The sequence below is a fragment of the Anolis sagrei genome, chromosome 2 (genome assembly GCF_037176765.1).
Source record: "Anolis sagrei isolate rAnoSag1 chromosome 2, rAnoSag1.mat, whole genome shotgun sequence".
Classification (NCBI taxonomy): Eukaryota; Metazoa; Chordata; class Lepidosauria; order Squamata; family Dactyloidae; genus Anolis; species Anolis sagrei.
Window position 1 is genome coordinate 287,860,708 of NC_090022.1, and position 12,068 is coordinate 287,872,775.

The 12,068-nt window shown below is 45.0% G+C and overlaps 1 protein-coding gene across 1 annotated transcript in view; it reads right to left on the reverse strand.

The window, feature by feature from the left end:
• Positions 1-10,633, reverse strand: part of LIPG (lipase G, endothelial type) — a 28,212-nt gene extending 17,579 nt beyond the window's left edge. The window contains exons 1-2 of the mRNA XM_060761247.2: positions 10,350-10,633; positions 1,975-2,171 (exon numbers count right to left, since the gene is read on the reverse strand). Coding sequence (XP_060617230.2) covers positions 1,975-2,171; positions 10,350-10,467 — 315 coding nt within the window. The 5' untranslated portion in view covers positions 10,468-10,633. The remainder of the gene's footprint in view (positions 1-1,974; positions 2,172-10,349) is intronic.
• Positions 10,634-12,068: the final 1,435 nt, after the last annotated feature.

A 12,068-nucleotide genomic window follows, 5' to 3' on the forward strand; every position in this document is an offset into this window, starting at 1 on the left:
GTGAAACCACAGCTAATAGTAAATCCTATTGAACAACGCTCTATCTGAAGTTAATTATGTAGGATACCACTGTGGTCCATGCTCTTGTTACATCCTGAATAGATTACTGCAATGTGCTCTACATGGGGTTGCCTTTGAAGACTGTTCGTAAACTTCAACTAGTCCAGTGGGCAGCAGCTAGGAAATTAAGATCATCTGGGGAGGCCCTACTCTCAGTCCCGCCTACATCACAGGTATGTCTGGCAGGGACGAGAGACAGGGCCTTCTCAGTGGTGGACCCTCGGCTGTGGAACACCCTTCCTACAGAAATTAGATCAGCCCCCTCCCTATTGGCATCTCGGAGGAAAGTGAAGACCTGGTTGTTCGAGCAGGCATTTGAATAGGCAATGTAATGAACATAGGAATGCGGAGCAACGGATGATGAGATTGGATCTTGATTTTCCTTGAGACGCTAATGAGATGTTATATTGATGTTTAACTGTTTATGTTATTTTTTTAATTGTTTTTTAACTGTTATTATGATGTTAACTGCTTTGAGTCGCCCAAGGGCTGAGAAAAGCAGTATATAAATGAAGTAAGTAAATAAATAAATAAATAAATACTTACTGGAGTGGCATACAGGGAACATACCACCCCCCTGTTATGTCAGCTCTACTGGCTGCCAGTCCAGTTCCAAGCACAATTCAAGTGCTGGTCTTGACCTATAAAGCCCTATACGGTTCCGGCCCAGCTTGTCTGTAAGCATCTCTCCCTATGTGCCACCTTGAAGCTTATAATTTTCCTGGGGAGGCCCTGCTCTCGATCCCGCCTCTGTCGCAAATACGCTTGGTGGGGACGAGAGACAGGGCCTTCTCGGCGGTGGCCCCCCACCTGTGGAACTCGCTCCCCAGCCAAATTAGATCAACTGCTTCCTTCCTGTCCTTCAAGTTGAAAACATGGCTATGGGACCAGGCATTTGGATAGTAGGTTGACAAATGATGACAATGCTATGGTAAATGGACAAGCTTTGGACCAAGTTGTTGATTGTAGAACTCAGATTTAGATTTGGCCAACTAATTGAATTTGCACTATTTTAAATGGTTTTAATTTATATTAATGTTTTATCTATTTTGTAATTGCTGTTTTATCTGTGTGTATATGGGAGGCACCAAATTGTTGCCAGCTGTAAGCCGCCCTGAGTCCCCTTCGGGGGTAGAGAAGGGCAGAGTACAAATATTTGAAATAAATAATAAAAATAATACCACTCAAGGCATTTCGGTGGTAAGGTAATGGTGTTCCATGTAGTCATGCTGGCCACATGACCTTGGAGGCATCTACAGACAACTCCAGCTCTTCAGTTCAGAAATGGAGATGAGCACCACCCTGCAGAGTCGGACACGACTAGACTTAACGTCAAGGGGAAACCTTTACTGCTGTAATGTTGTGCTATATGTTGGACATTGAATTTTTGCCTCTGTGTGTGTAAACCGTTTTGAGTCCCCCTGAGGAGATAGGAAGGTCTAAAAATAAAGGTTATTATTATTATTATTATTATTATTATTATTATTATTATTATTATTTGAGAGTGTTATGGCATCATTGTGAACAACATGGAGCCCTTGGTCTTTTTTGAAAGCCATTTGCAAGAGATTCAGCTCCATCCACAAGAGAGATTCATCTCTTACCTGGCAGCTTTCCAAAGAGGAAAGAGAAAAAGGGAGATGCAAAGAGAGAGGGGTGAGATTCAGGGAAGCAAGAGGGGGCAAAGAGGAGAGAAAATGGCAGTGATTTGTTTACTTTCAAGTCTAGTTCCCCTGCTTTGGTCTCACTCACTGCCAGCATAAAAGTTTCTGGAGATAACACATTTTCTCACCTAAAAAAACTTTTGGAAAATGGACCCACATCATCTCTGGGGAGAAGGTGTGAAGGAGCATTTGGGAAGGAGGATCTGGCAGAACATGGGCCCCTTAAGGCTGCAATATTTTGTCTACTCACCGTCCACCCATGAATTATGAAAAAGCTTTTAGCAGAGACATTGAACTTGCAGTCTTCTAGGTGTTGCTCTTGGCCAATAGTGAGGTAGCAGCCTTTGTCTTCTGGATCTGTAGCTACACGAACATTGAATTTCACTTGCAGCTTCTGAGCTGTGGAAGGTATTTCTTCTGGAATTAGCAGCTGAGATAGACTGTCATCTGGAAGAAGAAAGAGGATACAGAATCTAGTATTGCTGAACAGTTATGGAGCATTTACAAGAGGTCAAAAAGTAGCCTTGTTTCAATATTTGAAAGGATGTCCTATTAAGGAAGGAGCAAACTTGTTTTCTGCTGCTCCAGAGACTAAGACGTGGAGCACTGAGTTCGACATGCAGCAATAGAGGTTCCACCTGAATATTAGGAAGGACTTCCTGATGATAAGAGATGTTCTATTGTGGAATAGAGACTGTCTTTGGGTGTAGTGGAGTCTCCTTCTCCAAACATTTTTGAGCAGAGGCTAGATCAGCATTTCTCAACCTGGGGATCAGGACCCCTGGGGGGAGTTTGTGAGGGGGTGTCAGAGAGGTCGCCAAGACCATAAGAGAAAACAGTATTATCTGTTGGTCATGGGGGTTCAGTGTGGAAAGATTGGCACAATTCTATTGTTGATGGGGTTCAGAATGCTCTTTGATTGTAGGTGAACTATACATCCCAGCAATTACAACTTCCAAATGTCAAGGTCTATTTTCCCCAAACTCCACCAATATTCACATTTGGGAGTATTGGGTATTTGTGCCAAATTTGGTCCAATGAAGAGAAATACATCCTGCAAACCAAATATTTTCATTATGATTAATGACAGTAGCAAAATCACAATTATGAAGTAGCAGCAAAAATAATGTTATGGTGGGGGGTCTGCCTTAAGGGATCGTGGCATTAGGAAGGTTGAGAAACACAGGCTAGATGGTCTTCTGTCAGGAGTCCTTTGACCATTCCTGCATAGCAGAAGCGGTTGGACTGGTAGCCCTTGGGGTCTCTTTCAACTCTATGATTCTATTATTCTAAGTCTCATACCTAAAATTATCAGCAATCGCCACCATGAGTTACTAATACAAGCATTTTGGTTTTGGGTACACAGAGCTTCAACAGTGGGCTAAAGGTTGGCCATAAGCTTTGGTGAACTTTCCGCTCTCCACTGCCAGATATAAGACAAACCTGGCAGCATTTCAAGCTAGCCAAAACACTGCTAAGAAGTCTCACCTTATAGGTTACTTAAGTACGTAAGTCAACTGCAGCTCCTACAGGTTGACATCTGAACTCCATTGCAGATGCTAAAGGATGGCAATAAGCTTTGGTGAACTTGCCACTCTCCACTGCCAGGTATAAGACAAACTTGGCAGCATTTCAAGCTAGCCAAAGCACTCCTAAGATGCCTCACCTTATAGGTGACTTAGTACGTAAGTCAACTGCAACTCCTACAGGTTGACATCTGAAGTCCATTGCAGGGGCTCGACAAAGGAGCAACATTTTACAGGTTCTTGGTGCCCCACCTCAACGGGATCTTGAGAAGACCAACAATAGATGTATTTCCCTTTCACCTTGAACAAATTATTCTCTACCACCCCACTCACTGGGAACAAAGGCATTGCACAAGAACCACAAAGGAAAAGGCCCTAGTGCTGGGAAGACAGGAAAAACTGGTGACAGAGTTGGACTAGTGTATATCTATTTGATTTATATCCTGCCTCAAGGTGTCATCATGGTATAATGGTTTAAGCATTGCACTATGCCTGCTACCCCTGTATCTGTGTATGCTGGTTGTGTGTCTTCAAGTCATTACTGACTTATGGTGGCCCCGAGGTGAACCTATCACAGGGTTTTCTCACCTTTGATGTCCCTTGTGATTGAGAGAGAATGACTTGTCAAGTGGGTTTCTCTGATGGCATGCCCAAGCCTTTGGGAAAAACTATAATGTCTGGCTTTAATTGGGGGCTATCTGATATCTTCTGTTGAAATTAAGACCCTTTAGGCACTTTAGTGGCACTTTAGGCAAGGTGAAAAGATAACTAAAATTAGTTTACTGAAACAAGATGAAGGGTTAACTCCACCCGGGACTATTATAGGATAAGTCAAAACAATACATTACAAAAGGAGGTACTGCTGGTTACAATCCTCTCTCTGGAGTCTTTGAAAGTCTCTTGCCTCTGGTGCAAAGCAATGGTTATAAACTGTCTCAATCTTCTTCCTTGTGAAGCTTAAGCTGGCCAAAAGCTTCTGTTGTCCTTTGGACTGCTGGTATAAAAATACTGCTGAATGCAGGTGCTAAGAATGCCTGTTTTGGATTGCTTGACCTAGGACTACCAGACAATACCCCAAGTCTCTAGTTAATGTAGAAAAGGGGAGGAGTCCAACAGGAAAGCTCTATACAGGGAAATGGCATAGACCAACTAAGGCTGGCCTATGGGGGGGGGGGGGGAGAGAGTGTTATGCTCCAACCAAAAACTAATACAAAGGAAGGAATCTACACTATTAGGAAAATATATGAACAGGGGGAACTGAAGCAAAGGAGAAAAAAAGGCAGAACCAAGACTTCACAGTTTTTCTGACCATGTGGGAATTCGAACCCTGGTCTCCAGAGCCTGATGCAATGTTCAAACCACTACACCACTCTGGCTCTCGTATATGTTTACTCAAGTGCAAATGGTATGTAATTAAGTGCTGCATAACTGGCAATCTAGCAAAGTGCCTTGGCTCAAATTATATGCCCAAGAGGCAAACAAAAGGCAGGGCAAAGTGTGTGCTGCGTTGATCTAAGAGATGTCCACTCCCATGACCTTTATCAGAATCTCAATAGAAGCCATCCAATTCTCAATCGAATTCCCAATATGATCAGAACACGAATAGGAGGTCTGATGAGCTGTAGTGCTAATAGTTACTTTGTCCTAAGGTCTCTTGCTACCATATAGTTTAACAATTATGTTCCTTATGCGTAGTTGTTGCCGTTTCCATTTTAAGCAGTGCGCCTGTATTTTACACACACATTATCACGAAGCTGTTCTAGGAAGAACACACCCATGTAGAAAGTGATTACAATGATAGTTACTTGCTTTTATGTAGTTACACCTTATATAAGGGCAGAATTGGATCTTGATTTATACCAATCTTAATAGAAATTTAGTAAAAATCTAGGAATTCCTTTATGTTGGGGTCAAAGAACTACCTATCTTCCAACTGCCCTGATTTAAAGGGACAGTCCCAATTAATATCCCCTCTTCAAACCAGTGGAGCACCTATGACCTTTAGGGATGCATCCTTCATGGTATAGCATATGATGAAATTGTAAAATTCAGATGCAAAGAAGTCGAATTACAGAGTTGCAGAACAGTAAAAAGTTGGTTTTACTTGTTCAAGCTGCGAAACCAGTCGAACAACCTCAGCTAGGTACACACGAGCAAGAGTTAAAGTGGCCCCGATTGCTCTGCAAGAAATGGGAGCCCAAGACATTTTGCTGCCTGAGCCAAAGGATAAATACCTGCTGCTAGAAGTACAGAAGTGGCGAGACAGGTGCACTTCCCTTCAGCCTGTACAGCAGGCATGTGTAAGCTTCAGCCCTCCAGGTGCTTTGGACTCCAATTCCCACAATTCCTAACAGCCTCAGACCCCTTCCTATCTCCCCGTAGCCGCTTAACTCCAACTCCCATAATTCCTAACAGCCTCAGGCCCCTTCCTTTTCCCCCTCAGCCGCTTAACTCCAACTCCCACAATTCCTAACAGCCTCAGACCGCTTCCTATCTCCCCTTAGCCGCTTAACTCCAACTCCCATAATTCCTAACAGCCTCAGGCCCCTGCGTTTTCCCCCTCACCCAATTAACTCCAACTCCCACAATTCCTAACAGCCTAGGGCCACTTCATTTCCGCCCTCAGCCACTTAACTCCAACTCCCACAATTCCTAACAACCTCAGACCCCTTCCTTTCCCCCCTCAGCCACAACTCCAACTCCCACAATTCCTAACAGCCTCAGACCCCTTCCTATCCCCCCTCAGCTGATTAACTCCAACTCCCACAATTCCTAATAGTCTTAGGCCCCTTGCTTTTCCCCCTCGGCAGCTTAACTCGAACTCCCACAATTCCTAACAGCCTCAGACCACTTCCTATCTCCCCTCAGCCAATTAACGCCAACTCCCACAATTCCTAACAGCCTCAGGCTCCTTCCTTTTTCCCCTCAGCTGCTTAACTCCAACTCCCACAATTCCTAACAGACTTAGGCCCCTTCCTTTTCCCCCTAAGGCTGTTAGGAATTGTGGCAGCTGGAGTCCAAAACACCAGGAGGGCCGACGTTTGCCCATGCCTGCTTGACAGCCTTCAGTTGTGCATCTACACTACGGAATTAATACAGTTCATCACCACATTAACTGCCCTGGCTAAATGTTACAGAATCGTGAGAACTGTAGTTTGGTGTGGCACCATCTCTCTTTGGCAGAGAAGGTTAAAGCCCTAGTAAAACTACAACTCTCATGATTCCACGGCATGGAGCCAGAATTGTAATGAACATGGTGTCCAACCCCATTCATTCTACAAAACAGGTGCAACTACAGTCCTTTCAGAACCTGGGAACGTTGCTCTTTTGGCCTGTGACGCCCTGCATCCCCAAACCAGCATCTACACAGAAGCAGAAACATATTCTCACAACCTCTGAGGATGCCTGCCATAGATGTGGGCAAAACGTCAGGAGAGAATGCTTCTGGAACATGGCCATACAGTCTGAAAAACTCACAGCGACCCAATGATTCCGATCATGGAAGCCTTCGACAACACATGTTCCCTTTTGTTGAACAGGGGTTAGGTCTCCACAAATGTATATAGACTCCAGCTTTTCATTAACCAACATCAAGCCCAGATCTATTTGCTGGCAGGACTAATTTGTCATGTTTGAACATTCTGGCCTTATTTCAGCTGTGTCTCTTTAAAACTGTGCCTTGAAAATCTGAATGCAGGGTTTTTTGATTAACCAAGGACTTCTGAGCATGTGCAGAGTGCTTCTCCCTCTCTGGGAAAGGAGAACAGCTGCTACAATTTTTTAAAAACCACCTTGCTCAAACAGCTGGGTTCAAAATAGGTTTGGTTCTTGAGATGTTAATTATAAGGCACAAATACTCCAAAGGTTGATTGCAGCTCCTTCATTAGTTTGCACCTGATGATGGAGATTCAGTCTACATCTTAAGCAAATGATGAAGGAGATTTAGGGTGCATTTACACCAGGCATGGGCAAACTTTGGCCCTCCAGGTGTTTTGGACTTCAGTTCCCACAATTCCTAACAGCCTACTGTTAGGAACACCAGGACGGCCAAAATTAGCCCATGCCTGATCTACACTGCAGAAGTAATACTATGCAATAATGGGAGTTTTTGCCAAACTCACTAAACTACAACTCCACTGCAATGAGTTAAGACAGCTAAAGTGGGGTCAAACTACATTATTTAAGGCATGGGGGGGTTCTGTGTGGAAAGTTTGGCCCAATTCTATCATTAGCAGGGTTCAGAGTGCTCTTTGATTTTAGGTGAACTATAAATCCCAGCAACTACAACTCCCAAATGTCAAGGTCTATTTCTCCCAAATTCCACTAGTGTTCAGATTTGAGCATATTGAGTATTTGTGCCAAGATTGGTCCAGATTCATCACTGTTTAAGTCCGCAGTGCTCTCTGGATGTAGATGAACTACAGCTCCCAAACTTAAGGTCAATGTCCACCAAACCCTTCCAGTATTGTCTCTTGGTCATTGGAGTTCTGTGTGCCAAATTCGGTTCAGTTCAATCGTTGGTGGAGTTCAGAATGCTCTTTGATTGGAGGTGAACTATAAATCCCAGCAACTACAACTCCCAAATGCCAAGGTCTATTTTCCCCAAACTCCACCTGTGTTCAGATATGGGCATATTGAGTATCTGTGCCAAGTTTGGTTCAGATTCATCATTGTTTAGGTCCACAGTGCTCTCTGAATGTAGGTGAACTATAACTCCAAAACCCAAGGTCAATGCCCATCAAACCCAGTATTGTCTCTTGGTCATGGGAGTTCTGTGTGCCAAATTTGGTTCAGTTCCATTGTTGGTGGAGATCAGAATGCACTTTGATTGTTGGTGAACTATAAATCCCAGCAACTACAACTCCCAAATGACAAAATCAATCTCTCCCAAGTATTCAAATTTGGGCGTATCAAGTATTTGTGCCAAATTTGCTCCACTGAATCAAAACACATCCTGCATATCAGATATTTACATTATGATTCATAACAGTAGCAAAATGACAGTTATGAAGTCGTAGCAGCAAAAATAATCTTATGGTTGGGGGTCAGCACAACATGGGGAACTGTATTAAGGGGTCGCGGCATTAGGAAGGTTGAGAAACATTGGTGTAGATGAACTCTTAACTCTGCAAATACCCCTTGGCATGCCGATCCAGATATATCTTTGCCTCCTAACTCCGACTAGCTGTCCCTTTTCTGCCCCCTGTGGCTGTCTTAATCAGCAGGACTTCCAACCAGATTTAAAATAAAAACCCAGTACCTAGCAAACATCTTTTCTCTTTAGCCTTTTTCTATTATTAGCAGAGCGATCCTCCTCATCAACTTTAAACACTGACAGCTTGTTCGCATAAATCAAGTGTGGTGTTTGCACACTCATCAGGACTGCAAACTAAAATAAGGCAGTGGACGGACGGTGCAAAGTTGCTCAGAGGCAGATCCTGCAGAGTACAGTATATTAAAGTGGGCACAGGATGACAACCCACATTTCTGGAAGTAAAGACACCATCCAGTATAAAATCCTAATTTTAAGTGAAAAGATACAACTATGTCAGTGGTTCTCAACCTTCCTAACACCGTGACCCCTTAATACAATTCCTCATGTTGTGGTGACCCCAACCCTAAAATTATTTTCGTTGCTACTTCATATCTGGAATTTTGCTACTGTTACGAATCGTCATGTAAATATCTGATAGGCAGGATGTATTTTCATTCTCTGGATCTTGGGAGTTGTAGTTGCAGGGATTTATAGTTCACCCACAATCAAAGAGCATTCTGAACTCCACCAGAGATGGAATTGACTCAAATTTGGCACACAGAATGCCCATGAACAGCAAAAAAATAATGAAAGGGTTAGGTGAGCATTGGCCTTGAGTTTGGGAGTTGTAGTTCACCTATCTCCAGAAAGCACTGTGGGCTCAAACAATGATAGATCTGGATTAAAGTTGGCACAAATACTCAATATGCCCAAATGTGAACACTGTTAGGTTTTGGGGAAAATAGACCTTGACATTTGGGAGTTTTAGTTGCTGGGATTTATAGTTCACCTACAATCAGAGAGCATTCTGAACCCCACCAACGATAGAACTGGGTCAGACTTCCCACACAGAACTCCCATCACCAGCAGAAAATACTGTGTATCCTGATGGTCTTTGGTGACCCCTCCGACACCCGATCGCGACCCCCCCAGGGGTCCCGACCCCCAGGTTGAGAAACACTGAACTATGTGGTACTAGGTTTCCCCTTGGCATTAAGTCTAGTTTTGTCCGACTCTTTGGGGTGGTGCTCAACTCCCTTTCTAAGCCGGCTTTGTCCATAGACACCTTCAAGGTCATGTGGCCAGCATGACTGCATGGAGTGCTGTTACCTTCCTGCCAGATCTACTCATATATAGAATCAAAGAGTTGGAAGAGACCTCATGGGCCATCCAGTCCAACCCCCTGCCAAGAAGCAGGAATATAGCATTCAAAGCACCCCTGACAGATGGCCATCCAGCCTCTAATCACCTCTCAACAAAAGTTTGCTCTAGGCAATGTCAGGCCATTATATGCTAATCAAGGTGGTAGGTTGAGACATTCACACCTAGCTCCAGCAGACAAGAGTCCTTTGTCTCACCCGGTCATTCCACAGATATATAAACCCTTTTTCCTAGCTCCAACAGACCTCACTACCTCCAAGGATGCTTGCCATAGATGCAGGCGAAACGTCAGGAGATAATGCCTCTAGACCACGGTTCCACAGCATTGTGTACGTTAAGACGCACTGTAGGGCATGTATGAGCAAACTTGGACCCTCCAGGAGTTTTGGACTTCAACTCCCACCATTCCTAACAGCCTACTACAGCTCCCAGAAGGCTTCTGGGAGCTGTAGTAGGCTGTTAGGAATGGTGGGAGTTGAAGTCCAAAACACCTGCAGCGCCCAAGTTTGCTCATGCCTGCTGTAAACGCACCTCAAACTCATCCTCTCTCAACTTCAAAGGATGGCAATGGCAAGCCTTGCAAAGACCGAATCTCTTTGCATTCCTCCAACTGCATCCATACTACAGTGTGGACGCCCTCCTAGAGCCTCGAGTGAGATGCTGGCGTGGATCTCCGGGCTTTACCTTCTTCTCCGAGCGGCGTCCTTCTCTCCAAGTCTTTCTCTTCCTCGGCGGAGATGATGCCTCCGGAGAGGATGCTCAAGCCCATCAGCAGCAGCATCCCAAGAGCCCAGCTCCCCATGGCTTCCTTCTTTCCTTCTTTCCAAGCCGAGCCTCCTTGTCCCTTGCCAAGCCGACTTTCCCCAGAGAGAGGAACTCGCGGGACCGGAGAAGGAGAAGGAGAAGGAGGAGAAAGAGGAGGACGAGGAATGCGCCCAACGCCGGGTCTCCGGCTAAATAGGCGAAGGAGCGTCACCTGACGCCTGGCCAGATGGGCAGGGACGCCCCACGAGGGGGAGTGGGGCCAAGGGGGGGGGGGGAGAGAAGGACTGCCGGGCCCCCGGGCTCTGATTGGTCACGCCTCCGTGACGTCCAGCCCAGCCCCGGCCCCAAAGATTGAATGGGAAGGAGGCACACACACCCCAGAGGAGGAGGAGGGAGATGGGGAGGAAAAGAGACACGAGGCAGGCAGAGAGGAAGGAGGAGAAAGAAGGTGGAGGAAAAAGGAGGGGAAGAGAAAAGGGAGAGGAGGAGGAGGAAGGAAAGGAAGGAGGAAGAAAAGGAAGAAGAGGAGGAGTATACCAGAAGAAAAAAGGAAAGGTGACTGGAAACACTAGGCAGGTAGAGGAGAGCAGAAGAAAGAAGGAGAAAAAGGAGAGGAGGAAAAAGGAGGAAAGGAGAGAAGAAGAAAGGATTTAGAGGGGAAGGTAGGAGAAAGAAGAAGAGGGGAGAAAAAGGAGAGGAAGAAGGATGAAAAGAAGAAGGGGGAGAAAAGGGAAAGGAAGGGGGAAAGAAGGGGAGAAAAAGGAGAGGAAGAAGGATAAAATGAAGAGGGAAGAGAAAAGGGAGAGGAGGAGGAAGGAATGGGAAGGAGGAGGAGAGCAAAAGAGAGAAAATGATAGGAAAAGTTGGGGAGGAGGAAGAAGGAAAGGAAGGAGGAAGAAAAGGAAGAAGAAGAGGAAGATACCAGAAAAGAAAAGGAAAGGTGACTGGGAACACTAGGCGGGTAGAGAGGATGAAGGAGGAGGAGAGCAGAAGAAAGAAGAAGGAGAAAAAAGAGGAGGAAGAAAGGGAAAAAGGAGAAAGATAAAAGAAGAAGGGGAGAAAAGGGAAAGGATCAGGAAGGAGGAAGAAGAAGGGGAGAAAAAGGAGAGGAAGAAGGATAAAAAGAAGAGGGAAGAGAAAAGGGAGAGGAGGAGGAAGAAGGAATGGGAAGGAGGAGGAGAGCAAAAGAGAGAAAGTGGTGGGAAAAGGTGGGGAGGAGGAAGAAGGAAAGAAAGGAGAAAGAAAAGGAGGAAGAAAAGGAAGAAAAGGAGGAGGATACCAGAAGAGGAAAGAAAAGGTGACTGGGAACACTAGGCAGGTAGAGAGGATGAAGGAGGAGGAGAGCAGAAGAAAGAAGAAGGAGAAAAAGGATGAAAAGAAGAAGGGGAGAGAAAAGGGAAAGGAACAGGAAGGGGAGAGAAAAAGAAAGATGGGGGGAGGAGGAAGAAGGGGAGAATAAGTAGAGGAAGAATGATAAAACGAAGAGGGAAGAGAAAAGGAAGAGGAGGAGGAGAGAAGAAAGAAGGGGAGAAGGAAGAAGAGGGGGAGAAAAAGGAGAGGAAGAAGGATGAAAAGAAGAAGGAAGAGAAAAAGGAGAGGCAGAGGAAGGAATAGGAAAGAGGAGGAGAGAAGAAGAAA